The sequence below is a fragment of the Psittacula echo genome (genome assembly GCF_963264785.1).
Source record: "Psittacula echo genome assembly, chromosome: 2".
NCBI lineage: Eukaryota > Metazoa > Chordata > Aves > Psittaciformes > Psittacidae > Psittacula > Psittacula echo.
This window is the reverse complement of record NC_137737.1, coordinates 147,584,633-147,612,498: the sequence shown is the minus strand read 5'-3', so window position 1 is coordinate 147,612,498 and position 27,866 is coordinate 147,584,633. Positions and strand designations below refer to the sequence as shown.

General features: G+C 39.7%; 1 protein-coding gene across 1 annotated transcript in view; it reads left to right on the top strand.

Moving 5' to 3' along the window:
- ENPP2 (ectonucleotide pyrophosphatase/phosphodiesterase 2) overlaps nt 1–27,866 on the top strand; it is a gene marked incomplete at both ends in the record, with an annotated part of 54,910 nt that overhangs the window by 9,499 nt on the left and 17,545 nt on the right. The window contains 9 exons of the mRNA XM_080610506.1: nt 1,110–1,170; nt 3,057–3,154; nt 3,979–4,058; nt 5,239–5,358; nt 14,779–14,834; nt 17,053–17,118; nt 17,850–17,922; nt 26,235–26,346; nt 27,475–27,600. Coding sequence (XP_080466632.1) covers nt 1,110–1,170; nt 3,057–3,154; nt 3,979–4,058; nt 5,239–5,358; nt 14,779–14,834; nt 17,053–17,118; nt 17,850–17,922; nt 26,235–26,346; nt 27,475–27,600 — 792 coding nt within the window. The remainder of the gene's footprint in view (nt 1–1,109; nt 1,171–3,056; nt 3,155–3,978; nt 4,059–5,238; nt 5,359–14,778; nt 14,835–17,052; nt 17,119–17,849; nt 17,923–26,234; nt 26,347–27,474; nt 27,601–27,866) is intronic.

The window sequence follows — 27,866 nt, the reverse complement described above, 5'->3', positions numbered from 1 at the left end:
TACACTGAAAACTGGGTTGGTTTTTTTTCTCTTGAGTTTGGAATCCAAACGAAACATGTACTTCCCAACAAGCTCTGTAGATTACGTTCTTCCCCTTCTCAAAGAAACTCAAGGCTGAGACTCTTAAATACTGTATAGCTTTCAGTTCCTGCCTTTTTTGTGAGCTCCCTCTTACAAGGGTCAAGACAGAAGAACTTACATGTCTCCAGCTTTAACGTACATAATCTTTGTTGAACTGGCTAATAACAAATGAGCTCAACAACCCTGGCACTCTAACAGGAGCAAGCCTTATGTGAGAACAGTGTTTCCTCTTTCACGCCTTTGCCTATCTGAGGATAGTGTGTTTGGGGTTTTTTTGTTTGGTTTGTTTTTTTTTCCTTCTTGGAAATAGTCCCTCCACCTCCTGTTCATGGTCAGTTGGAATTGCTGCAGGACATATTTCCTGCAGGTCTTTTCTATGGTGTTTTTTGTTTTGTTCTTTTAATTGAACTGCCGTTCCTTTAATAGTGCCAGATTCAGGAAGCTAGGCCCATTAGCTAGTAATTTGTTTTTCAATTGACCTGTGAAAGTGCAAGTCATGAGTCACTCTATAGACAGCATTCAGCAGTGAAAACCTTAAGAACATAGTTGATTACATAAGGTAATTTTAACTAATCTAGCTCTGAAAGAGTATTAATGCTTTTTTTAGCTGTGTCTGAGTCTCACCTGATCCATGACCTGATCAGCTGGAAACTATTTAGAGTTGTTTTTCTTCCCCAGAGTGAATTTTGTTTTGTGTCTTTAGCCAGCTGCATCAGCTCATGGAGACAGGGCGGGAGGGTAGGAATTCACAGCCAGAAGCAGCACTACATGATTTTGATGACCACTGATCTTGAAGTGTAACCTCTGTTTGCTGCAGTCAAAAAGACACTCTTACCTCCGGTTTTAAGAGCTACTTCTAGGAGTGCTAGTTGGGATATTCTTGTTGAATAGAATAAAACCAGATCATTCATTCAGCTTTGTGAAAAGACCTGCCCATCATTCATGGGAACTATGACAAGGGAGTCCATTACTTGGATCTAGACTTTATTTTCTGTGTTTTTCAAACTCCAATGTGACTTCTCTGGTAGGAGAAACCCACTGGGTGGATGATGACTGTGAAGAGATAAGGACTCCTGAATGTCCAGCAGGGTAAGTATTTCCTATGCAACTGCAAAGCCCAGCGCAGCAATGCCAATGGTCCCCAGCTCTGCTCTAGACCTCTGAGCGCTGCATTTCTGCACTACCTTGTCTCACAGGTCGAATGCTTGTGGTCTGAATGCCTTCCTGTGCTTCACCATTTGGACAATTACGTGGATAATATTGAAACACATACACTTAGAGCTGCTAGATGAGAAATGGTGTGATATGTGAGCTTGAACTTTTGGTATTTGATCACCTGCTTATGGGTTTGCCTGCTTCATTTGGCACATAAGGAAGGTAACCAAACTCTATTTAGAATCATAGAATCATAGAATAGTTAGGGTTGGAAAGGACATAAAGATCATCCAGTTCCAACCCCCCTGCCATGGGCAGGGACACCTTGCACTAAACCATGTCACCCAAGGCTCTGTACAACCTGGCCTTGAACACCGCCAAGGATGGAGCATTCACAACCTCCCTGGGCAACCCATTCCAGTGCCTCACCACCCTTACAATAAAGAACTTCTTCCTTATATCCAATCTAAACTTCCTCTGTTTAAGTTTGAACCTGTTACCCCTTGTCCTGTTGCTACAGTCCCTAGTGAAGAGTCCCTCCCCAGCATCCCTAGAGCCCCTCTTCAGATACTGGAACGCTGCTTTGAGGTCTCCACGCAGCCTTCTCTTCTCCAGGCTGAACAGCCCCAACTTTCTCAGCCTGTCTCCATACAGGAGGTGCTCCAGTCCCCTGATCATCCTCGTGGCCTCCTCTGGACTTGTTCCAACAGTTCCATGTCCTTTTTATGTTGAGGACACCAGAACTGCACACAATACTCCAAGTGAGGTCTCACGAGAGCAGAGCAGAGAGGCAGGATCACCTCCTTCAACCTGCTGGTCACGCTCCTCTTGATGCAGCCCAGGATACAGTTGGCTTTCTGGGCTGCGAGCGCACACTGCTGGCTCATGTTAATTTTCTCAACCAATGCCCCCAAGTCCTTCTCCACAGAAGGAGATTTCTTTTCCTCTAACCTAACCAAAAGGTTTAGGGTTTTTTGATTGCAATAAAATTCAGGTTGGTCCATATGTGAATATAGTTCAGGCCATTTTTTTACTTGAATTTTGTATTAATGCTCCTAAATGAAAGGATTTCTAAATTGCAACAGAGTACAGTCTTGACTGAGTGAGGTATTTGAGCACGTGGCCAATAGTGAGAAAATAAGCACTTCAGGAGCCAGTTGGCTCACTATTAGTCTTACAGGTAAGCATCTGCTCAGGTGCTGCAAAGTCTGTGCTATTAGGAAGATAGTTTGGAGGAGATAGGCGTGCCTGCTTCTCCTGGTGACAGTGATGACTGCTTACCCCAACAGCAGGTGTCCAGGACCCACTGCTGCCTGCTCTAGAGTCAACTCCCAGTAGCAGTACTAAATAAAAATGTAATTAAATAACATGAAATACTGTCTTCTTTATTATGTGAGAATGAGCTCTGCCTCTAGAGCTCACTCAAAATGCCACATAGGCTTTTGTCTGTGAAGAGAGACCAGCTGTCACAAGCCATGTGGTTTTTAACTACAGATTGTATGCTAGGGTGGGTACTCATGCATACTATTTTTCTTTGTTCTCCTTGTCCTTCTATAAACACTTGCGTTTTTGGGCTAAATGCTTTTAGCTGCTCAGGGAGGTTGTCTTTTATGTTGGAGTTCAGTCTTTTCACTGTCAGTGAACACTAGATGTTACTAAGTATGAAGATTATCAGTTTGTGCTGATCTGTTAAGTAAGCAAAATAATTATAGACATGTGTCATATGTAGTAGCTGTAGATTCTCTGGAGTCTCAGTGAGCAAGTGGAAACAAAAATCACTTTGTAATGCTGTCTTACGCTCCTGCTGCTTTTGCTTTTAGCTTTGTTCGTCCCCCTTTGATCATCTTCTCTGTTGATGGTTTCCGTGCATCATATATGAAGAAGGGGAGCAAGGTCATGCCCAACATTGAAAAACTCAGTGAGTACATCTGTTTTCTTGCAATAACTGAAAGACAATCTCTTGCAGCCCAGTTGTTTCCATTGCTTATTGAGCAACAGAAGTAAGTGTGAGCTGGTGGGTAGAAGGGCTGTGGCAAATGTAGGGCTCCTCTCACTGAAAGGTCTGACAAAGATTAAGTCTTTTCTTTTTTCCATGAAATGGCAGAACTCTGCTTTGGTTTAGATGGCATCAAGTGGTGACTTGAAAAGCACCCTAGCTAAAGGAGCACCCAGCAATCAAAGTGAGGAGAGAGCTGCTGCTTTCAGGAATGCTGGTCAGAATCAGTGGCTTTCATATGGTTTTGTCAGAGCAAAGTAATCTTCAGTATGTTATATGTACCATGCACTTATAAGGTAGTTGGGAGGTACCCAGAAAATTTTTCACTTTATTCAGAAATATTAATGATAGTCCACTGTGAAACTGCAGCTTTAGTGTATTTATCATTTAGAATTAGCCTGCATTTTCTCATGTTGTTTTACTTAGCCAGATACTCCCAATGACTCTGGATTCTGGAAGGAGGTAGCTCAGAAAGTAAAATAGTCTATGGAAATGTAGCTGGTTCTGTAGTCCTGTCTGCTTTATTTCAGTTGCTTATTATGAAGTACAAAGTGTGCATGAGTGGATTTACTACTGTCCCATGGGAAGATCTGCCAATGTTAAGCAGTAGAATGTCCATTTAAATGGGTTAAAATTTAAGCAGGTTCTGCAGCATTTTGAGTCCTAGCAAATGACAGCTTCTGTTCTTGTTTTCCAAGTCTGAGAGTTCCACTTCCTAATGTTTGTATTTGCTATTGATTTTTCAGGATCTTGTGGAACACATTCTCCTTACATGAGACCTGTCTACCCTACAAAAACCTTCCCCAACTTGTACACCCTTGCTACTGTAAGTCTTTGTGAAAGATTTTTTGCTGATAAAATGTTGCACTGCAACAGAAATGTAGGTTGTGTGAAGCAAGATTTTGTTTTGCTTAATAAAACTGCTTCACTGTCCATCCTTTTCAGTCCTCGGCTATCTTAAGTATTTTCTTCATCATTTTGCTGTTCTGAGGTAAAGTATCTCACCATTATACACTGTGTTACAGCTTTCCTGTGCTTTCTAATGTCTGCTTTTGCAGTTATTTGTATTGCTGTGTAATTACAGGTCAAAGTTTTTCTAGGAGGGGGAAAAAAAACCACCCTGAAACCCTACCCAGAATACAACCAGCAGTTGTTCCTTCATTGGAGTAGCTGAAGTCAGTGGGGCTGATTTAGCAGCTGAGTTACAGTTTACAGTTGCTGAGTGTGTTGGATGCTGCGCTGGCTTTGCAGTACTACAAACCATCACTTCTGCACTTTTGCCAGCCTGTCCCCACGCTGGCATGCAAACGCTCCCATGTCACAGTACTCCTGAAACTGGGATAAGGGGCTTCCTACCTGCAGCTGCATTTTTTTAATCCTTCCTTTCTTTCGTGCAGCCCCTCCACAAATGTTAAATGGGAAAAGAGGGGATGGAGAAACAAATAGCTGGGGATAGAAGAGGGCCAGGAGAAAGAGAGAAGAGCAGAAATTTCTTACATTGACTTTACTGATGGACAAATTGTGCTGTGGCTTTGGTTGCCTTGCCCTTTTTTGTTTTTTTGTTGTTTTTTTTTTTCTTGGAAATAACTTATCTCACAGAGGCTCTGGTGAAGATAAAACATTATAAGATGGAAATGCTAACTGTTACTCTTGCAACCAGAGAATGAATTACTGTTTCCAGAGAGGGAACTGAAAGTCCAAATCAACCTTTTCATAAATTTCTGCTTACTTTAGATGGCCTCAAACTAACTTTTAACCAGTGTGAAAATACTTTGAAGTATCAAGTAACAGGAGTTTTTATGCTTTTTAGCACCATTCAATCATTTCCTACTGCTTTTGTTACTACAGCCAGTTTTAAATGTGCTTATCTTAAAGTTAAAGCTTTTTCTGGTGTGTAGTTACAAGGATACCTATTTTACAATAATTCGGTGGTCTTTGCAGATAGCTATGGAGAACTGGATTTGTGTGCATTAGGGTTTTACTAATTAATGTACTTCTGCACAAAGGGACTCTATCCTGAATCACATGGAATTGTTGGCAATTCGATGTATGACCCAGTGTTTGATGCCAGCTTCAGTCTTCGAGGGCGAGAGAAATTCAATCACAGATGGTGGGGAGGTCAACCAGTAAGTTTCAGATTCCCTTCTCCTCCTTTCCTCCTCCCTCTCCTCCCCTCCCCCTGTGCTGTGGAACATAGCCAATAATAATAATTAAAAAAATACATCTGTGAACAATTTGTACCTAATCTCCCCCCTGGCTGGCCCTGTGTCTGTTAATTTAACCTGATGGTTTGAGTTGGCTTTTGCTTTTCAGAATAATAAAACCATTGATTATGGAAAGGTGCTTGCATTGATACGTATAAATTAGATGTGGCTAGGAAAAAACCCTCGCTTTGGGCAGCAGTTTAACACTGTATTTTCGTCACAGTGGCATAATGTTTCCTTTTCATTATGGGTTTCTTGGGTTTTCATCCTCGCAATATCCTTGTGGCAGTTTTAGTATTAATGTTCTGTGAGCACAGCGTGGCACAACTTCATAATTAAGTCCACAAGCGATTGCTGTTACCTGACTTGCTGCAGAGGTTATAGAAGTTTGAATTAATTTCTGCCTTGAGCACAGCAGCAGTGGCTGAACCAGGTCCTCTTGGTGTTGGATTTGGTGTTTTCTCTAGCTCTGATTCCTTGTTCTGGGCATAGAAACATCCTTCTTCAAAATATTCCTTATTACTACAGCTAAGAGAGTCCCCTTGCTTCAGCTGCTCTTTTCCTCTATTAGTGCATGCTGTCGTGGCTTGCTTTGCCAACAAAAGTGGGTTTAAATTAAACTAACAAGTTTTATGTGCAAGCAGCCATGGGGCATGCACACATCATTGCACTGATTGCTTACGGAACTGTAGTTTAGCAGCTCCTTGATCAGTTAACCCCACAAAAGAGTGAGGTGATAGAGGTGGAGAAATTGGAAGGGGTTTAGGAACACCATAATCTGTCATTGCTGTTTGCTGAAGTGATCAGTGTCATCCCCCAAATCTCTTAAAACAGAAATATCCCAGGAGACTAAAGGAAGTTACTCAGATGGTTTTAGGCTTAACAAGTGTGTGTGTTGTCTGCATGTGGTTTTAGTCGACAACAAACGTGAGACAAGGCAATTTCAAGCTGCAGGCAGCTGTGACAGGCAGATGTGTCTGGCTGTAGCTGAGCCAAAATGAGGTATTTTTTTTTTCTCTCGTAAAATTTGTCGGCCTAACAGTGAGCATAGACACTCCCTTGCCCAGCTATGACCTGGGGTAGCTTTTAGCATGGCTCGTGTCAAGAGGAGTGGTCAAGGAACCTTACTAGCTATTATCCTCCTAGATGTGAGCAAAGAAACAGGATCAAAACTAGCAGCAATGAAAAGGCAGCAGTGGGTTGCCTCTTCCTTCACCTCAGCTACAGCCGGAGCCACACAGCTAACAAATCATTCCTGCTGCATTCAGGCAGCAAGCTCACAGACAATATTGTGGCTCAACTGCTGTGTGACAACTTGTTCAACAGCTGTAATTTAATTATACATTGCATATTTAATTGTGCATCTTAATCACAATTAGGTAAGAGTTAGAGGGGAAATAATTGTTTGGGACTGTACAAATGTCTCTATTTTTAAACTGTGATATTTATACCAGTCAAAGTCTATAAATACTTCACACCTGCTGTGCTGAGTGGGGAATACGGGTAATTCCCACACATATCCATTGAAAAACTTTTGCTGCTCCAGCAAAAAGAAGTTTTTCTGGACTGTAAGCAAGGGTCATGAGAAATGACAGCTGAGAAGTGTTCAAGAAAGTTACACAACAGTGGATGACCGTATGCTGGATAAAATCCTCAGAGGACAGGGAGTGTGTTGCTTAGACAAGTATGGACGATAATATCAACCACCTGATCTGAAGAAGTGTTAAAAAGGAAAAATACACAAACAAACTGGAAATGTCTTTGGGAAACTGGAAATGCGCATAGGGAAAGAGCTATAATTTAATCCTAAGCATTTAATGTGAGGGAAACCAGTAAGTTTAGCAAACCTGACAGAGTAGCCATAGTGGTTGGGTGAGGAGCTGGTAGATCCCTTCCAGAAATCTGATACACATGGAGCCTGCACATAGAAGAATTGCACGTATGATGAGTGAATTTCAGATTTTTATAAGAGGAAAAAGTTATATCCATCTATACATGGATTAGATACAGTCTGTTCTAGCTATCTATAATTTTCTCTAAATATCACTTTGACATAGACTGCCAAAAATAGCTAGGTATTGAAAGACAAGATAGTAAAACTAAGGGGAGAGGAAGGAAAACTTTGTCTGCATATCACAGAACTCTTAGAATCATAGAATCATAGACTAGCTAGGGTTGGAACGGACATTAAGATTATCTAGTTCCAACCCCCCTGCCATGGGCAGGGACACCCCACACTAAACCATGTCACCCAAGGCTCTGTCCAACCTGGGCTTGAACATTGCCAGGGATGGAGCATTCACAGCCTCCCTGCACAACCCATTCCAGTGCCTCACCACCCTCTCAGTAAAGAACTTCTTCCTTATATTCAATCTAAACTTCCCCTGTTTAACTTTGAACCCATTACCCCTTGTCCTGTCACTACAGTCCCTAGTGAAGAGTCCATCCCCAGCATCCCTAGAGCCCCTCTTCAGATACTGGGAGGCTGCTATGAGGTCTCCACGCAGCCTTCTCTTCTCCAGGCTGAACAGTCCCAACTTTCTCAGCCTGTCTCCATACGCGAGGTGCTCCAGTCCCCTGATCATCCTCGTGGCCCTCCTCTGGACTTGTTCCAACAGTTCCATGTCCTTTTTATGTTGAGGACACCAGAACTGCACACAATACTCCAAGTGAGGTCTCACGAGAGCAGAGCAGAGAGGCAGGATCACCTCCTTCGACCTGCTGGTCACGCTCCTCTTGATGCAGCCCAGGATACAGTTGGCTTTCTGGGCTGCGAGCGCACACTGCTGGCTCATGTTCATTTTCTCATCAACCAACACCCCGTTGTCTGTCATATCACATCCATCTGGTTCTTTGTAGGTCTTGGTCTCAACTTAGAGTACTCAAACAACTGCAGAGTGGTACTTGGTTTGCACACAATTGGGAACTATTATTTTTCTTCCCAGGAAGGCATAAAAAGTGTCTGAGACTCCCAGCCTCATATTATGACTGAAACTGCCTTGAAGAGAATGTCATTTAATGCTGATAATTTCTGAAATTCTTCCTTGCTCCTGGAAACTGGTCTGTTGCATCTGGCTTTATTAAAATGTGGAGGGTTCAGTGGGATTTAGAAGATGAGTAGCTGAATGTTTCCACACCAGGAATTATGTGAAATTAATTTTGAGAGCATTAGGAAGAGGGAAGAAGGTAGTTTGGAAGTATTTCGAAGTGCTGTAGCTGGCTGTGGGACTTCATGAAATCCGGTCTTAATGATTCAGCATGCAACCTTGATTTATTATACAAGCTTAAAACCACCTTGTTTTCAAAACAAAAGTGTTTGACAAGAAACAGCCACAAAACTACTCCCTTCACAGCATCTCACAGAAATGATCAGCATTAGGGCTCATGGTCCCAGAGAGGAAACTAAGTTTACTGCTCATTTTTCATGACACTGAGGCTCTTTTTTCATCCCAAGTAACTTCATGCACTAAATTAGGACTTAGCTGCCTTTGGCTTCTATTAAGCAGTACTTTTCCGTATCTTGGTTTGATGTTGCAAGCTTAAGCTTATACTATAGACAATATATTGCTTTTCTTTAGTGATCTTTCATAATCCTTAGAAACCCATTGGCCTCCCCAAGGTCAGAAGATCACAGAATTGTAGAACTGCTGGTCTGTGGTTAATGGGGACAGACCTTCATTCAGAAAGTAATCCAGCTTGGACCTTGAGTTTATTTTCACTATGAACCTTTTAAATAGAATACAACCTTCATCATTGTTACACAGCTTAACTGAGTATTCCTGATTTTATCTAAATTTCGTATTCTGTATCAGTTGTTGGGATAAAACCATTTTTCTCTCTTGTTGGTTAGAATTTTGTTGGTTTTTAACTATCTAAAGATTACAGAAAGAACTTCTTATTTTCATTTTCTTCCTTATTCAGCCTGAGCATTGGCAGGATAGTTGCATCTGAGGAGACCAGATTTTGGGCTCAGCTTTGCAGAAAGCTGTCATCTGCCTTTTTGTCTGGAACACATTTTGCAATCACTTTGGTGGAGACATAAAAAGAGGCATGTCTATAATTGTCTTTTTAGAAGCATTTCTTTTTATACAGCTTTATCCATAAATAAGCAACAGGGCTCTCTGAGTCTGTCTAATTATTTTTGAATCATAGAATGGTCAGGGTTGGAAGTTCTAGTTCCAATTCTAATTTCATCTAGTTCTAATTCCATTTAGTTTCAACAATCATTTGTGTCTTGTTAAAGAGTAGAGAGTATTGAAGGTGCTACTCCATGTTTTACCTTGTTGGGAAGACAAATTGCAAACGGTGCAGGAGTGGAACAGTGGTGGCACCACCCTGGTATTAATTCTGCATACTTGCACCAGTCCTGTAGATGTTTTTTCTCCTGGGAAATGCTGTGATTTCCCCTTTACCATTTTTGCCTGGATGTGGAAAGGATTTCCCGTTCATGGATTGCTAACTCTTGTACATGTTTCCCCTGCTTCTGACATGAGCCTCCTTCCCTGGTTGGCCAGCAGGTTTGTGTAACTTGGCCCAAGGGCCAGACTTCAGAGCTGTCCCTCCCATCAGCCTTGACCTGAGATGTGCTGCTGCCAGCTTTCATAATGCAACAAATACTGGGCAGCCTTTGCAAAGTTATGGGCTCTTATTTATTCATGGAGAATTAAAAATAGGGAGGTGCCCTACTTCCTATGCAGGTTTTCAAAGACAATTCATCAGCTATCTCAGATGATTTTGTATGTAATATCTGTGCAAATGTGTCTAGCAGTCAAAAGAAGAGAAAATATGGGACTTCCATGTTCCATATGGTGTTGCTTCTTAAACTATTGCTTAGCCTTTTTATCCACAAAGGAGAGAGAAAAACTGTAGTCATTAACACATAGGATATAAAAATGACTAGTTCAATGTATGGGATGTTTCATAAACATCTAGAAAAGCAAGTATATTATTTCTTGTGACATTTGCCAGTGTCCTAGGTTTGAATCTGTGGTTCCATAATTTAACAGATCTATCTGTATTATGAAAGTTAGATATTCTCTAATGCCTATGGCATGGTATGAAGACAGAATGGTTACTCTTTAATCTTTAAATATTTATTCCCTTCCTCTCTGCTCAAGCAAATTAATTCAGAAATATGGCCTTTATATAGTTTGTAATACAATAAGATTTGTCTCATATGCAAACTAGGGGTGCACATCTGACATAGTTAAATAGCTGACTCTAAAATTCTAACATATCAACAGTTAAAGCCAACGTATTTACATACAACAAATAAATTACATAAGCTCACAAATGGTACTGACCTCGCAACACCTAAGACAGCAAACTTTATAAGTGACCTGAACTGATGTGACCAGCCACATAGCGTATGTAATGCATTGCAGTTACATGCTGAGTACTGGAACATCTAGAATTAATCAACTTTAAGACTGACTAACCAACAGAGAGGAAATGGAACAAGAACTCCTATTCCCGTCTTAATTTCAATCGGTTTGGATGGGCAGGGTTGAGTGAGCATTGAATAACTTCTTTGTCTATCCTACACTGACTAACAGCATAGTTAGCCTGCGAGAGGCAGAACTTGACCTGAAAGATAATGAATTTAATTTAAAGACAGTGAGAGATGTTCACTGGTGATTAGGCTGCAGTAGCAGTTTGCCAGGCTTTTCTGGTGGATTTACTATCCTATAGCTGAGGGTAATAAAGAAACTTACGTGCTCCTATGAGCTGCTGCAGTCTGTTGTCTGGTTTTACCTAGCCAGTAAAGGGTGTGGCTGATCAAGGACACTTCTGGGAGATTGCTACCATTAGGATCTGTCACAATTATAAAACACACTGAAAATTTGATTTAAAGCTTGTTCAATGCTGATAGAAATTCTTCCATCTACAAAACTGCTGCTACTCTGCCTGCTCAAAGACATCTCTACAAATGTATTGCTGTAAGTAGGAGCTTTAGGTCAGATGTTGAATACTGTTGAATTTTCTTATTTTAATTTCAAATAAACCAAAGGCTTCTCCCCTTTAAAAGAAAGGAGGAGGGAGGTCCAGTAGTATTTTGTTATAACCTTGAGCTGAATCAGGCTCTGCCTGGCAAAGTCAGGATGGAGTCATTCAGACTCACTTCTCAGATGTTATGGTCAGATAGTGGCCTTTTGATTTGCTGGTCTTTGACTTCAACAGATCATTGTCTTTGCTGTTGAGTTTTTTTCAAGTGCAACAAACATGCGTGCCTATCCAAATAGCTAATGCCAATGTAAATGCCTGCATTCCTGAGGTGAAATACTTGGGAGCAGGGAGGGTGCAGTTTTTCCTGTCTGAAGCCATCCCTGGATGCCTTTGGACTGTCCTTACTGCTTACTTAAACTTGCACAATTAGGAATGGTCTCCATTTACTTGCATTGCTCCTGCTTCAGAAAAGTGTTCAATGCTGTTTCCACGTGACATTCATAAAGCACGCTCTATGCTCAAAAGGAATAAAGCCCACCTAAAACCTTCTTGCATGCCTGCTGGGTACACCTTGGCAATGTAGGTAGGGCCTCATTATTCATCTGTCAAGGTGACTGGTGTTTTACTTGCTTGGCCAGAGGGAGGGTGTCTTTTGGTACGTGTTTAAAGTTGTTGCCTAAAATAGACAGAGTCACATGTAATTTCAGCAGTGCTAACAGTGAGGAGCAGCACAGGGCAGCTTCAGCTGCTGAGGGTGGAACTTGGCTGGTGTAATTTGGCCAAAGAGGTAGCCCGGACCACTTGGACCTGTGCAGGCCAAAGCAATAGAAAGTCAAACTAGAGTTAACAGATGGTAAAATCCAAATGCTGAATTCCCTGGACTCAGTTTGTTGGTACCTTCCCAAAGATATCTGCAAAATTATTTAAACTTTGCAGGAACACAGACACTTTCAAAGAAAAAGAAATCTGCTGCAGCTCTGTAGGAACAATGGTTTTCCAAGTACTGCAAGACCAAAGAGCATAACAGCAGTGGAGCTGACACTCCCTCATGCTGAATTTGTATTTGACCTCTTTTCTCTGCCATGGTGGGGTTCTACTGTAGGAATAAATCAGCAATGCAAAGGAAAATGGGCCTTTTTTCACCTGGAAAGTCCATGAACTACTAAGGAATATGGAGTAGCTCCTGCCCTAGTTAGACACAGGGTGCAGGCTGAAGGCATATAACCTGTGCTGATTTATATGGCACAAGTGAGCTTGTGGATGCATCCTTGAATTGCAGTCACACCTCTGACTGCATTGTACAGGCTCAGTGACATGATAAGTGGATTGTAGGCGCACTTCCTCATCTCTCCTGTTCACCTGCTTACTTCTGCCCTATCCCATAAGGACTAATATTCTGTGATCACTTGAAGACAATATCCCTGTTATTCAACAATTCAAAAGCAAAATCCAGTATAAATGCAAAGCTATCTTAAAATTTTTTTACAGTAGATACTTTGCAGCCACATCATCTTGTGGTCATTGTCACCATGCAAACCCCAGAGTTGGTGGAAGGCTGAGGCTGAAAAGGCTGAGGGTGGTACCTGGGGGACTCCCCATTTGGTGGCAGGTTGAGCATAGATTAATATGAACCAACCTTGAAATCAAACTCTTGAGGAGAAGCACCTGAAAACAGAAGGATGGACTGCATATCTGTGGCCAATTTTGCTCCTGCTGCATTTGGTAAACCAACATTTCTATAGAGCTAACATGGATGTATTTTCCCCTGAAAAAAGGGATACATTGCTAAAAACTTAGAATACAATGAAAACAAAAGATCTTTTATAGCTGTGATTTTAATTTAACTGGATTGAGTCCAGTAAGATTTGGAAGAGTAGAAGATGAGAGATCAGTTAAAGGGTGTGACCAGGGCACTGGAAATGCAAAGATAACCAATTTTCCCATAAATAACATAATATCCAATTTTAATTGCAGTTAACTATAGCTTCAGTGTGCAAATGATCTTTCATTAGACTGTGCCAAATTTATTTCAATTAAGACTGATGCATGAATAATTCAGGCATGACGTTTGAGCAGTCCATGCCCAGATGACAGTTTATAAGTGTCTTTTTGAGCAAGGTAGAGGAATCTATTTTCAGAAAGTTGATATAAAGTAAACCAAAGATTTTGCAGTTATGAAGTAAGGGAACTACATTTTGGTTTAACTGCTCATGAAATGGATAAGTATGCATAAATAGTGGGAAGAAATAATCTAGTTGTACATATGATGCTGGCTTTTAAGCTATTACCACTTTTGAGATGAGTTTTGAGATAATTTGGATAGTTCCTTGCAAGAGAAATTTAGTTCTGTAGGGTTATAAACTCATATTGTTTGCTTTACTTAATGGTGAATCTTTCTGATGTTTGGTCGTTCTCATTCTCCTGCCTTGTATAGATATTCAAAGAATAGAAAAGAGAAAGTGGGTGAAGGACAGAGAAAAAGAAAAGGGTAATGAGGATAACAAGTGATATGGTACAGCTTTTATTATAGAAAGATCAAACAAACTAAGGTTACTCATGCTTGAAAAGTAATAAATAGAGGAGAGTATCATGATTGTGGTACAGAAGTGGGAAAAGGAAGGATTAATAACCTGTTTTCAAAGTATGAGAACAGTACCCTAATCCCAGAGATACTGGCATGTTGAAACCAAACAAAACCAAAAATACACTGATGTAGTGTGTGACTACATTGTGGAACTTTCTGCTCCAAACTGATTTGTAGGCAGAAAAATACATGGGATTTGAAGGACTGAAAAAAGGATTTGAAAAATTAATGGAGATTGTTTCCATCATTTCCATCAAGCACTTGGGGTGAGCTCAAAATTAAACATCTATGGAGGAAGGTGTCCCTCATTGCTTTCTTCATAGCCTTGCTCTCTCATCTGTTCCCTTTTTTTTGTGTTCTGTTTTTAATCCATTTTCTGTTGATGGCTGCTGTTGGTAGAATATCAGGAAAGAGGCACATTTATGCAAGCACTGCTTAGTGTTAAGCCGTGTTCCTTCCTGCAGAGTATCCTCCAACACCTGAACATTAAAAAGCTCAGGGGAGTAATGACGTATTTTTGAAAATTCAGTGGAATACTGGAGAAATTCCTGGCCATGGATCTTAATACTTTGTATTAAAAGGAACACAGAGTTTTAGGGGTGAAAGTCAACAGCACGGTGGCTGATCCACCAATACAGAATTTGCATAGGTTTGTCACTCCACGTGTTTGAACTGGGGACACAGGCTGAAAACTGCAATTTTCACTTCTAGGCTCAGGGTAGAAGAATGTGTGTTGAAAGCATTTCCTTTTGATTTCAGAGGGTAATTAAAGATCTGAACACATTCTAATCCTCTTATATTTTCCTCATTAGATTTGGATTACTGCAGCCAAGCAAGGGGTGAAAGCTGGCACGTTCTTCTGGTCTGTGTAAGTGCACCCTGTTTTCTGGAGATTTGCAGCTAATAATTCAGAATTAATTTGATGCAAGAGTTTATTAAGTCATTTTTCTTAACCTGAGCATTTGGCAGTTTGGAGACCATACCTGTAAGCCTCCCTTGTTTCATTTGAGCAACGTTTCTGATGCTACAGTTTGCTGCTTGAAGTTCATACACTGATTTTTAGCAGTTGTTTGAAGAAAAGATGTGTGAATATGTAACAAATTACTTTCATTACATGGTGTGTTATTTCACATCCTTAGTATTGCTAGTAATGTTTCCTAGTCCTTTGAGTGTTTGTGGAAGGCTTTTATTGTCCTCTTATGCTATCTGACATCAACAGCCTAATTGACTCAAAGCCTGACTCATTCAGTTTACAATCCAGTCTGACCTTTGAGTAAGATATCCAATTTCCCTTTCCTAAAAGACAGCCTTGAGGACTTTTGCTGTCTATTCTTTTGTTTAATGGTTCCAAATTATTTTCCCTTGTCTCAGCTAACATATCTTTCTAACCAAACATACCTTCCTAACCAAAAAATTAATAAATTTTGATAATTTCTGAGTTCTGAGAAATTTGTGTGGGTCAATCTCTCTATTTCATTTTGATGGCAGGATTGCAGGAGCAATGAAAATGGGCAGACTGTCAAGGCTGAAGTACTAAAGGGGTTTGCCTATTTTTTTGTGATTCCATTAGGAATATTATTCTTTGCTACTCTAAATATCATTTGGCATATGGAAGGAATAAAATAAAATATATTGTGTATGAACCTAATGATAGGTTTAAGCTTGCAGGAGGGTTATCTGTTAGAGCCCCAGTCTGGTGCTCTACAAAACAGAAATTTATGTGATTTCTAAGCTCTAGAACTACAAAGTCACCATAAACACCCTGGCCAATGAATGCTTGGGGATACAAAATATTACGGAAGGCAACCAAGGATATGTCATGTGAATGGCAAAAATAAGAGAGCAAGACAGCCACTTAAGGTACGAATGAGATAGATATATGTATATGTCTTAAAACTTTATTTTTTAATTTGGGACACAGAATGATTTTTGGAGAGTTTTCAGGCAAACTTTTTTTGGAAAAGAGAAGCGTTAAAACCATCTTCATCCCAAATTACTTAATTGAAACAATGGCTTTTTTCTTAGTACACAATTAATACAAATTTTAAAGCTGAGCAATACCCAAGAGGATTTTTCTGCTTTATGATATTGCCTTGTTTGCAAATTTTAGCACAAATTCTCATTTTTACAGTTGTTTTACAACCAAAAGTTTTCTCTGTAGTTAGAGACTGAGGACCACTGTTGTTCTACATGGCATTAAAAATGAACTCATTTTAAAATGGCTGTTGGCATTTTTATTTCTCTGTCAGATGTTTCCAAAGAGTGCTGAATTCAATTCAACATAGTGAATCCAAGACAGTTGTATTTGATTCCTGTCCTGGGATTCTGTAATTAATCTGATGGAATCTGGACTGGCTAGGCTATTGTATTAAAATAGCTGCATGGTCACTGACCAGCAGAGCTTTCCTAGGATGAGCTATTTAACTTTAACAGCTGTTTATAAGGTTAGTCCTTCGCATAGCATAAACTTGGCCTCTGCAGCCAAGTGAGAAGTCTCAGGACACAAACAGCAAAATAGGATGAGTCTGTTCTGCAGAGTGAGAAGCTGTCAAAGTTGTGCAAGTCACCATGCTGATGGCCTGGTGTGTCAGATGGCTCTGTTTTCATTTACACCAGACTAGCCTTCAGTTTGGTTACCATTAAGTCTATGGGAACAGCCTTCAAGACTGCCAGAGCAGGATGATAGTTTAAACCTGTACTGATGTGAGCAAATTAATGGTTTCTACTCATGCCAGCTATCCAATGGTAGCACCATTGAACATAAAAAAGGTCCATCTGGGTTAAAGCTACCAGAATGTTACTAATTTCTATTTAGAACAGTTAGATTTACTGTCTTGAGTTCTGACTCCAGTTACAACCTTTTGATCACCTTTCTTTTGGAGTATGTGGACATCCAGGAGATCTGAGGTAAGTCTGTTTGCAAAATAAGAATCAGGATCAAGCAAGAAACAAGATGCAGCATACTAAAAGCAAATAATGTTGTTATAATTGTTTTTAATCATGTTAGAATCAGTTCATAGCAAGACTGTGTTGATAGTTTTTGTATTCTATGATAACAAGGTATATTTTTGTATTTTGTGATCCAGTGTCATCCCCCATGAGCGCAGAATATTAACAATACTGCAGTGGCTAACCCTTCCAGACAATGAAAGGTAATTCACTTATTGGCATCTGCTGTTGGATAACTGCTAGCTTGTCTTCTTCTTAAAAGTAGCTGGAAGAGCAAGGGGAAATTTAGTTCTAAAAATAATTTTTGTCTGTTAAATGATATCCCTGATTTAAGGATTTGTTTGGGATTTGTGTTTAGTTTTAATCTTTTATTTTAATCTCAGCTTTTAACCATCAGCATTTTGATTCTTGTCAATAAATGTGTAGCATGATTTGAATTTATTTCTTATCAAGAAACATGTAGTTACATGGATTAACTTGGATTGTTCTTATCCTACTGAGTCTAATATGGTTTAACAACCTTACAGGCAATGGCAGTTGCAGGACTGGACCCTGAGCAGTGGGAAAATGTTAAGATTTTAATTATGAGTATTTTTTAGTATGCAAGTTCCCACATGCTGCTGGCTGCAAAGCTCAGGCAAGCTGCTGTTGTGATCTCTCCTACAAGACTTAAAAAGAGCGTGTGTCCTCAGATGGTACCCCATGTGCCTCCCTGCATGTGTTCTTGGATTTAATAAAACTGTAGAACAGCTAATTGCTTAATTGTACCATGGGAACATATGACTGCTAAATGATTCTATGATTTTATGATTGAGAAACAGTTCTTTTTCCTTAAAGCCAACTCTCATTGGAAGGTTGACTTGACCTAATGGATCTGTGGTTTTGTTGTTGAAGGAAAGCTATCCTGAACAAGACCTTTCATTCTTTCTCTCAGGCCTTATGTTTATGCTTTCTACTCTGAGCAACCAGATGCTGCTGGCCATAGATATGGTCCTTTCAACTCGGAGGTTAGTACAGATTTTCTTCTGCAGATAAACCATGTGTCTGAAATACACTTACTTTTTTTCCTCCAATAATTGCCACTGCTCAGGAGTAGCATTTCTAGCAGCCTTTTTTCACCCATTTCTGCAATATGCTTCCCCTCTGCCAGACAGCAAAGTTATTGTCTAAAGGATTTATCATGTGAGATTCCCTACTGAGAGAAGGAACTGCCCATGCCTTTCAGAAGGCTGTTGCTCTGTGTGATATGATAATGCAAATGGAAAGATTTACTTGGTAAAGACAGGAGTATATTTAGGCACAACAGCATAATTTAACTTTCCCCTAAGAATTTATCCTTCTTAAAAGTAATAAAAATATAATGCAGAAATTATTAAGGAAAATGCAGAGGAGAAAAAGCTTTCTTTGAACCTGACAGCCTGCAATAGCCAAAGTAATAATTCCAGTCTGTCATGAACTGTAAAAAGCTGCTATTTCCAGTTTCATATAGGCCCTACAGGGGTTCAGAAAGCTTTGCCAGTACTGTTCCCTCAGGACGATACTGTTGAGTTTGGAGAAAGTTTTGAAGCACTGTAAGGTATTTTAATGAGAAATGATGTGCAAAACACTACAGTAGTTTAACCCCTTATTTGAACTTTGGGTAGCTGGCTGGGACTGATGAGTACTGCTTCCTTGCCAACACTGTCCAAGTGACAAGATCATGCACTTGTTTGGGTTTTGCGGGGAGGGAAAGTAAATTCTGCACCTGAATATCCTGCTACTTTGTGTGGCTGGGAGCTGGCATCTCCGACGATCTCTGACATCTGGCAAAGGTCCTCTGCAAAGTTCCGGTGCAAATGTAGGCCTGCAGATTGCCATCACAAGACTTTAGGAGGTTTTATACATGCTTTTTAAAGGGTAAACAGATGTTTGCAAATTGTGAAAAACAGAGGAGTGTGTCAGATACCTACCCTTTGGAAGGTAATACAAATCTCCCTGAGCAGTCAGGTACACAGCAGTAGTTTCTTACTTATTTGGTATACATCTGAGAGCTGTTCTCTACTGGAGAAGAAGCAGGAATAGTATTTTTTAATATGCCAGAGTTAATTGGGCTATTTAAATAAATTTACAGTGGTTATGAACTTGCTGTGGGTAGCATCCCTGTTGGAGAACTTTGAGCCATGGTCCCAGAGCAGTGAGTGTGAGGAATTATTCCAAACCAGCACTGAAACACCTCACTGGATAGAAAGTAGTCCCTTCTCTGGATAAGTGGCAGTTAAAATCTGCCAACACTCTTGCTAAATTGACAGGCATTGATATGTCTTCATGTTGTTATTTTGCTTAAACCAGGAGAGATATCTGATTTGGTTAAGTGAGGTATTGGTAATGAGAGCTCTCTGAGTCAAGGATTTATTGCTCAGTGATGCTTTATAGTTCCTCTCATTGAAGTGTTACAAATATTATGTGTGACTTATGACTGACAACTCTAATTTTATTTATCTGTAGACAGTCACTTCCTTCTGAATAGAGTTTTGGCACTCTTTCCATGGACTTTGAGGAGAATATGAACATGATGACCCTGAATTTGTTTTTTAAATTGTTGTCTTTAATCAGTTTAGCATCCAATGTGGTAACCTAGTTTCAGGTTAATTATAAGTGTCTAAAAGTGAAGTCTAATTGTATCTTCATAGAAAAAGTCACTATAAAAGAAAAAATACCCCAAAGGATTTTAATGTTTGGTGGCTCTTCTGGATGGTTATCTGAAGGCTGCCTTTACTTGCAAGGCAAAGCTTAGGCTCTTAATAAGCATGAATTAATAGCTTATGAAAATTTTACAAATAGACAGATTTATGCCATTTGTGTTAAACATGAGCATGAAACTGATTGTTAGCAAATTGAGAACAGACAAGTTAGCAGATGAGCATGTATGGGTTTGCAGTTCAGACAGTGGATATGACTTTGTGAATGGAAATTTAAATAAATGAATACAGCTGTGTAAGTACACAGATGCTGAGATGTGCTGGGGGCCTGGTTTCAGGACAGATATTTTATATTGTTTTTCTTGACACAATTTTCAATATAATTTTTAGGAGCTATGAATTTAGATAAATCAGCTGGAAAGAAAGTCCTCAAAGGGATCCCATTCAGCTGCTTCCTTGATACCAACAGCACGACCTCTCCATGAAATCATTCTTTTCTTGTATAGAGCTGGCAGCAGTTACACAGTTGGAGTAATACTTACTGACCACTTCATTTTCCCCAGGCAAAGGCAGACCAGCCAAACAATAATGTTTGAAAACAAACTCTTCACAATTCTGCGTTGTGGTTAAGATAGGCTTCTTACTTCTTCTTTTGAAGAGTGAAGATTTTATGTTGAGTTTTCTTGCTGCTTTTAGTAGCTTAAGGGATATTTTTACACTTTGGAAACCTGAGCATTAAAGTGAATGTTTGCTAGAGTTTATTATACCAAATAATGTTCTAAATGCATTTAAAACATATTATCTAATGTCACCCATTACTGACAATCTTCGTCTTCCAGACTTCATGAGATGGCACGTAGAGCTTCACAGGACACGCACAACAGCAGAGTGTCCTAAAAGCTAGAAATAAAGGGACTTAGATGCATTTAAATTTTATGGGTGAATTGCCAGTGTTGATGAAAAGGGAATACAAATTATGGCCAGTGTCCAGTAGTGTAACACTGCATGTCCTCTAGCGTTATGAATTTCAGTGTAAATGAGTTGGCTGTCTAGGATTTGGGGTTTTTTTTGGGGGGACATGAATAAACATCACAGGAAGTATTTCAGTGAGTTCCATTATGTTTCCAGGAGTAGTTATGGGAGTTATCAAATATATGCTTGCTCTTGATTTACTTCTGCATTTTGTTTTTCTTTCCCTCTGTGCTTCTGCAGTTGAATTCTGGTAGGTTGTTCCGTCCGGGTCAAGAAGCAAAGCTTTGGCTGGCTAGTTACCCTTGTGATGTTACAGTTCCCTTCTGTAAGTGAGGAGGGATTTGTTTCCCTCCTCCGTAACTCTGTTCTGACTCTTCTGAAGCAAGACTAAGATTTGGCTGGTTAATAAGAACTTGGCTTTTTTTTTTTTTTCCTCCTAGCTAACATTTTTTTGAAAATAAAATATTCTAGAAATATACTACCATAAGAGCTCTAAAACACATCGAAATCTGGCACTGCTAAGCCGTTCCTGCTGCTCCTCTAACATGCTGTCTTGAGACAGCCAATTTCAGTGTTCAGATCTGGGTCTCCTGCGCTCGCGTGTTTCTGGCATTGTGGAGCTCTGTCTGAGCTGGTTCAGAGACAGTAAACCAAGAATCCTTCCTTTCCCTGCTGCTCCTCTCATCAGGACTGCACAAAGCTTGAAGCGTTTTAAAAACAGAAAACTCTGGTGCTGCTTTATTAAAATGCCTTTCTGGAGAGAGACGAATGAGACTGGACTAGAATCTCCTTTCCAGCTGCTTGCCTTGGAAGCAATGAAACAGCATGGCAGATGGTAACATCCCCTTCCTTCCCTTCCCTGTTTACATAGCTCTGTAACTGAACAACTGTGAGAAGCTGCCTAAGTACATAGAAGTTAAATAGCATCATAAATCTCCGACTTTTCTCAAGCCCATTCAGCGTGCTCTGTTATATGCAGCATATTGCAGTTACTGCCTCCCTGTAGGTATCATCTATCAGCACTTCACACGCAATCCTGAGCAATGCCAAGAGCCTGCAAGTTGTGTTAAAGTCAGTGAGAGTGGTACAGTTTGTTGTGGTTTAAGCCCAGCCGGCAGTTTAAAATTATGTGCAAGCTGATTAATGGGATAGTAGTTTTTTCCAGTCATGTCTTCATTCTTTCCCCTTCTACAAGTCTATCCCAGGTATTTGTGCATTTACGAACAGTAACATTACCCAGTAAAATGCAACACCAAAAGTGTTAGGAAATTAAATTCTAAAATTGCCCATAAAGCTGATAATAAGGCAGGTAACAGCACAGCTCCATGCTGAGTCTCGCCATTGTAGTTTTGTCCTGCAGACCTGCAGTCCCTGAATAGTGGCTAGCAGGGTTCTGGTGATTTCAGTGGGGTACACGGCTGGCACACAATAGTGGCACCTGTTAATCCTACTGGTTAGGGTACCTGATGTCACTGATTCAGTCAAAAAAAGTGGGTGCAGAAAACCTTTCAGGAAGCCATTTGAACTGGACAGGCTCTAGTATTTGTACCTGAACTATCATCCAAGTGAAATGTTGTGTTTCCACTAGCACTCTACCCCAGACTTGCTAAATTGTATGTAATTAATTTTACTTAAATTGAAATTAAGTTTACTTAGATTTTGCTAATATTAATAAGTTAACATTTGATAAATACCTCCCCCCATATAACTATATATTTTCAAAACCAGAAGCCCCACCTGTCTTCTGAAACACCAATTTAATTTGCTTGTATGCTGCCCGCTCTTGTAACTGCTGTTCTGCTTTCAGTACAATTTGGTGGATTCTTCCTTAAGAAAAGATAGATCCTAAATTGTCCAAAAACCGCCACAGCATTTATGCTTCAGGATTATCTGTCACAGGTAGCTTTACTATCTGATGTGAGCTGAGACAGGCTTTTTTCTGAGTCCAGACATCTCTCCCCGCCAGTACAGGAGAGTAGTTATGGCTCCCCTCTTACTGCGCCTAAGAGACCTAAGAGAAAGCTTCCTCCTAAGAGGAGACAGGAAAGACCAGTTGCAGCTCCAAAGAAAGGAAGAGGAAAAGTACATAGCGTGGATCAATATGCTGCGGAAGCTCGTCGGAAGAAAGTAAGTTTACATATGTTCCAAACTGTTATGATGGAAGTGCCACTTTTTAGGCACTATGATAGCTTTATTTTTTTTTCAACTTGAGAGTTCACTCCATGCTTCAGGTTGGGATTTTGCAGACACAACCTCTATAAATGTACTGAAGGACCCAAAGAAAGCGGCCAAACCAGACCAAGTCTTCTGGGAGCCATGTTTTTCTTGTTCCAGACTCTGTACTAGGGCAAGTCTTCTTTGTAATCTCTTTATAGTTTTGAATCCAGCCATCAGCTGAAGGCAATGTCAAACAAATCCCTGGGAAGATGCTACCAATGCTGCTAACCCTTCTGAGCTATTACAAATTGTGTAATATATGGTAGCCTCCTTAACTCCCAGCTCATGGCAACCTGGTGATTGTTTGAGCTTCCATGTGTAGTCATTGTGGTTGTGGACAAGTCCTGAAAATGTGATTCATAAAATCTTAAGGGGAAAAAAACTTCAAAAAGTTGTTTAGAGAACATGTATTTTAAAGCCAGTTTGTGACTTGGGAGGAGATTCTGGATTGCATGATTTCTGAACTCTGCATTTGCAATAGAAGTGCTTACTACGAAAATGTGCAAGTGAAGGAAAAGGGTATTCCTTAGCGTATCATCTTTCTCCAGCTGGTGCTAACACACTCGGAAGGGTTATAGACAACTTCAGTATTATTTTTATTTCAAAAATTGAGATAAATAATTAAAAAACTCTTCAAATAAGCAACCTAATATTTCTCCTTTAGGCTTTAAAAAAAAGCCTTGGCGCTCCACCCTCTCCTACAAGAGGCTATAAACACTTTTCTCAGTAGCTGTTTTTGTGAGGGTGTTTTCTTGACTTGTTGCATGATTCAACTTCAACCAATTATTTTGAGACTGATTCTTTAAGTGTAAAGTCATGACAGACAGTGACATGCAAAATGTTATCAGGTATAAGAAAACAAGTATTTTCCAGAGAACTTGTGGCACAGATTTACTTGAGAGGAGAACTGAGAACTACTGTGGTTGATATTGCTATTACTGATCAATTTGCCATTCCAAGTTATACCCTTCTGTCATGAAGTGTAGCTTATAACAATTCTGCTGATGTGAGCATATATAACATTCTTATTTTAATTTCTTTCTTCCTCTGGATGAAAAGGTCACCCAAACGTAGCCCTAAAGAACTCTTCCTGTTCTAAAATACGAAAATTTATCATTATTATTCCAGAAAAAAAAAATCCTAATATTTCACAATAGTTTCCATTGTATCTGCAAGTTAATCTTTTGGTGCTGTTTGAGAGCAATGGAATATAGTACAGGCTGGATCCTACTAATTAAAAAAGCAAAATAAAAAATGATAAAGTTATAAATTCTTTCATCCTTCTAATCAAGCTTCTTCTAAGGAAAAACTCAGAAGAGAATCCAATGGTGTGTATCTCAGACCCCATACCCGGAGCCGTTACAGTAGTGAAACTCTTTATTGTAGCACCATCTTAGAGATCCATAAATCCTGAAGGAGAAAATGTTTCTGTACAGGCTTCCAAAGACTTGATATCAACATACTAGGTGAAGAAAGGTATATGCAAGAGTTTTACTTGTTTCCCAATAACCCTTTGGAGGTTGCATCTGGGAAAGAACATGAACTGTAAGATCAACATGTGCACACAAAAGTTCTTGCCTGAAGATGTCACCTACAGCCAGCCTCAGGCTGCAAAGACTATTTAGGGAAAAACTTGAGCACTGTGTAGAATAATAAAAGATAGCTGAATTTAAAATTGAAGAGAGACAGAATGCAATGAAATGAAGAAATATAAGTGAGGCCTTTCTAAGGGCTTCTTTGAACACAGTCAAGTAGTGAAGGCGGCAAATTTGAAGGTTTTTTTTTTTTTTGTGGTTTTCTGTGTGAGTTTTTTGTTTCTTTTAAACCCAAGATTTTTCATTTATATTGACCTTCTTACTTAGAAATATGTCTGCAGGTTTACAGATTAATTTGGTGGAGAGGGTATCTAAACAAAATCACCTTCACTTGAAATCCTTGAAATCTCTGGAGGTATTGTTGCTCTATTTTTTTATTCTGATTACTTTTTAAAAGAAGCCTCAAGCCTGCTGACAAATGTAAACATTAATGGGAAATCCATCTGGATTTCCAGTTTCCTTGAATAAGCTTTGGATTCTGAGTAAAAGTTGTATTTCCTTATATGATTGATGTTATATAAATACAGCTTCATAAAAATGGAATTCCCATTTGTTGAAGAAATTCATTTGAGAGTGGAAGAATACTGAAACAGACAATTTCTTTTTTTTATAAACTTGAAAAGTTTCAAAGTTTTAACTGAACTGACTACTTAGGCTTTCCTGAACTAAAGTATTTCAAAATCTTACTCTTTGCCTGAACCACTTCCATATGTTGCAGAAACTGTTCTTCTTGTTCCCCACTGTGAATCCATCTCTCATGAGCCTCTTCTCTCTGTATTTATAGTGCCACATGGGAGATGACATATCCTGTCTCATAACCTATCAGACTCGTTTAACATCCATCCCTTAATGACTCAGGCAGAAGGAGAATTTCTGAACCGTCTCTTTCTGGGTCAAACTAACATGATGTTTATTTTTTCTTCTCAGAAAATTCTGCCAAGGTCTGGGTTTTTCTGATTCAAAATTTGTTAGCATTCTGTTTGTCAATGGGAGGATGTTTTGTTGTGGAGACTTGGACCAGCCAAATCAAATAGAGAAGCAAAGAGGAAGTTGACATATAATGACAAGAAATGTTTTCTTCTCAAAACCAAAACAAAATCTGAATCCTCTGCTTAAAGTCTTACTTTAAAATGTTTCCCTTCTCTGTGTCATCTGGTAAAAAGTCTTTCATTTTCATATAGCTGAAAACAAAATCCTATGAACATGTCCTGGTGTTTTCTGTTTTGTTTCTTGATGAAAAGGAAACTTAAATGAAGAAATTGCAGTACTGCGTCCATGTCTTCTGGGGCCTGTTGACAATTTTGCCAAAACTGCCATTTGAGATGTTGAAAACTCTTGGCTTTGAAGCTGAAGAACGCTCCCTCTGAGCCCCATGTGCTGCTCAAGTGACTTGCATATTGTCATCCTAGTACCAGATTGTTATTTGAAGTGAATTTCATTAAGTGACTTGGCATATGACTTCATCTTCAAGTTTTGACTAAACTATTCGCATAAAATAGCCTTTAAAAGTCCCACTATTTATCTACAAGAAACAAACCATGCCCCAAAGTAACATGTTTTTCTGATATCTATACTTTGTCTTACCAAATGTACATGTGTCCATGGGAGGACTAGGATCAATCATAAAGATCTTTTCCTGTCTTGTGTCAGCATTTCAGCAGGACTTTCTCATGATGAAATCAGTGTGGATATAGAGAAGGAAATGGGACTATAATTTTAAGTGTAACAGCTCAGCCAAGGCTTTGCCTCTTGACCTGGATGGTTTTCCTATCAGTTTTGCCTAAGGACTTCCATTTGTAGAATGGGAACATTGCAATGACAGCATTAACGTTTTTTCCTTTCTGCATGTTTATACAGATGATGGTGAATCCTCTGAGAGAGATTGACAAGACAGTAGGACAACTAATGGATGGACTGAAACAGTTGAAACTACATCGATGTGTCAATGTCATATTTGTTGGTGATCATGGTAAAATAAACAATATTCTAATCAGCATGACCCATCCCTGGCAGTGTTCAAGGCCAGGTTGAATGGGGCTTTGAGCAGCCTGGTCTAGTGGAAAGTGCCCTTGTGCATGGTAGGGGATTGGAACTCGATGATCTTTAAGGTCCCTGTTCTCGTTTTCATGAGGAGAGAAGTAGGGCTTTAGAGTGAGATATTTCCATGGCCAGGTGAGTCAAGTTGTCCTACTAGGAGAAAGACTGGAATATCAGTAAGGGACTGTGTCCAGCTTGGATGGGAAATGTCATCAAAATAATGGGGGAAGGAGGAAAATGATAAAAATATATATTGGGTCAGGGTTAGATAGTCACCCAAAAGCAGAGGTATTCTTTAGTAGGTTTCATTCCTTCAGGCATCAGAAGAAACTACAATAGACAGAATAGTAAATATTAGCAAAGAAGAAAAGAAAGCTTTATTAAAGAAAAATGTGACCATGTTTGAGATAAACCTGTTTCTGCATAACATTTTAGTGATGGTAGCAAAGGTCCTGTTCTGTTTAGATCTTTGTTTAAGTCTCACAAGAACTACTACATTGACAATAAAATGGCATGTCTCCTTTCTGGCTGTGCGGAGAAAACATAAGGGTCAGGGAGGATTTCCAGGGTGGGCAGTTTTGCGCTGACAACCGCCTGTGACTGGGAATACATTCCTCCCTGCCACAAACGGCTGTAGAAGAGAATTGTTTATCTGCGGCTGCCTTGAAACAGACCACCAACAGACAATACCTTTTGTGTGCAGTTTCTCTTAAAAATCCTCTGTTTAAAAAACCCAAATGTCTCCAAAGTAGTACACTAAACTAGAAACAGACTTCCATTTTTCCATGAGCTTAGTTTGGAGATATGTCAGTGCACACATGGTATATGTGGTGACTGTTTCTGTGGTGCTGAGATTGGTATTTCTCTTGTGAAGGCAAGTGCTAAAATCACCCATAGTTTGACTCCTACCAGTGTTTGATGTTGGAATTAAAACACTGGAAGGAACAAGATCAGTCAAACAAAAGGGAAGAATACATGGGCTGTTTGGGGTCTCTTCTTGTGCTGTTTTAGAAAACATATTTATTTTCAAGCTGGATTAATTTTTCATTTCTTTCTGCAGGGATGGAAGACACTACATGTGAAAGAACTGAATTTTTAAGCAACTATCTGACTAATGTGGAAGATATAATTTTGCTGCCTGGATCTTTAGGGCGAATTCGCCCCAGGTCTAGCAATAACATAAAATGTAAGTTACTTGTACCCTTTATGTCCTGAGAACTAGACTCCATCCCTTCCTTATATTGTCCAAAATGTGTACGTGTTGGCTGGACATTCAGAGGGAAGCCCACTGGAAACCAGCTGCCTGCTCCCTTCCCAGTCTGTAGTTCACAGACCCCAGGGTGACACGAATGTGTCAAGAGGATGGCTGAAATATTCAGAGTTAAAACCCACCTTTTTGTAGCAAGAAGGAGTGAGTACTCAAAGCGAGTTTCACACATCATCTGACATGTC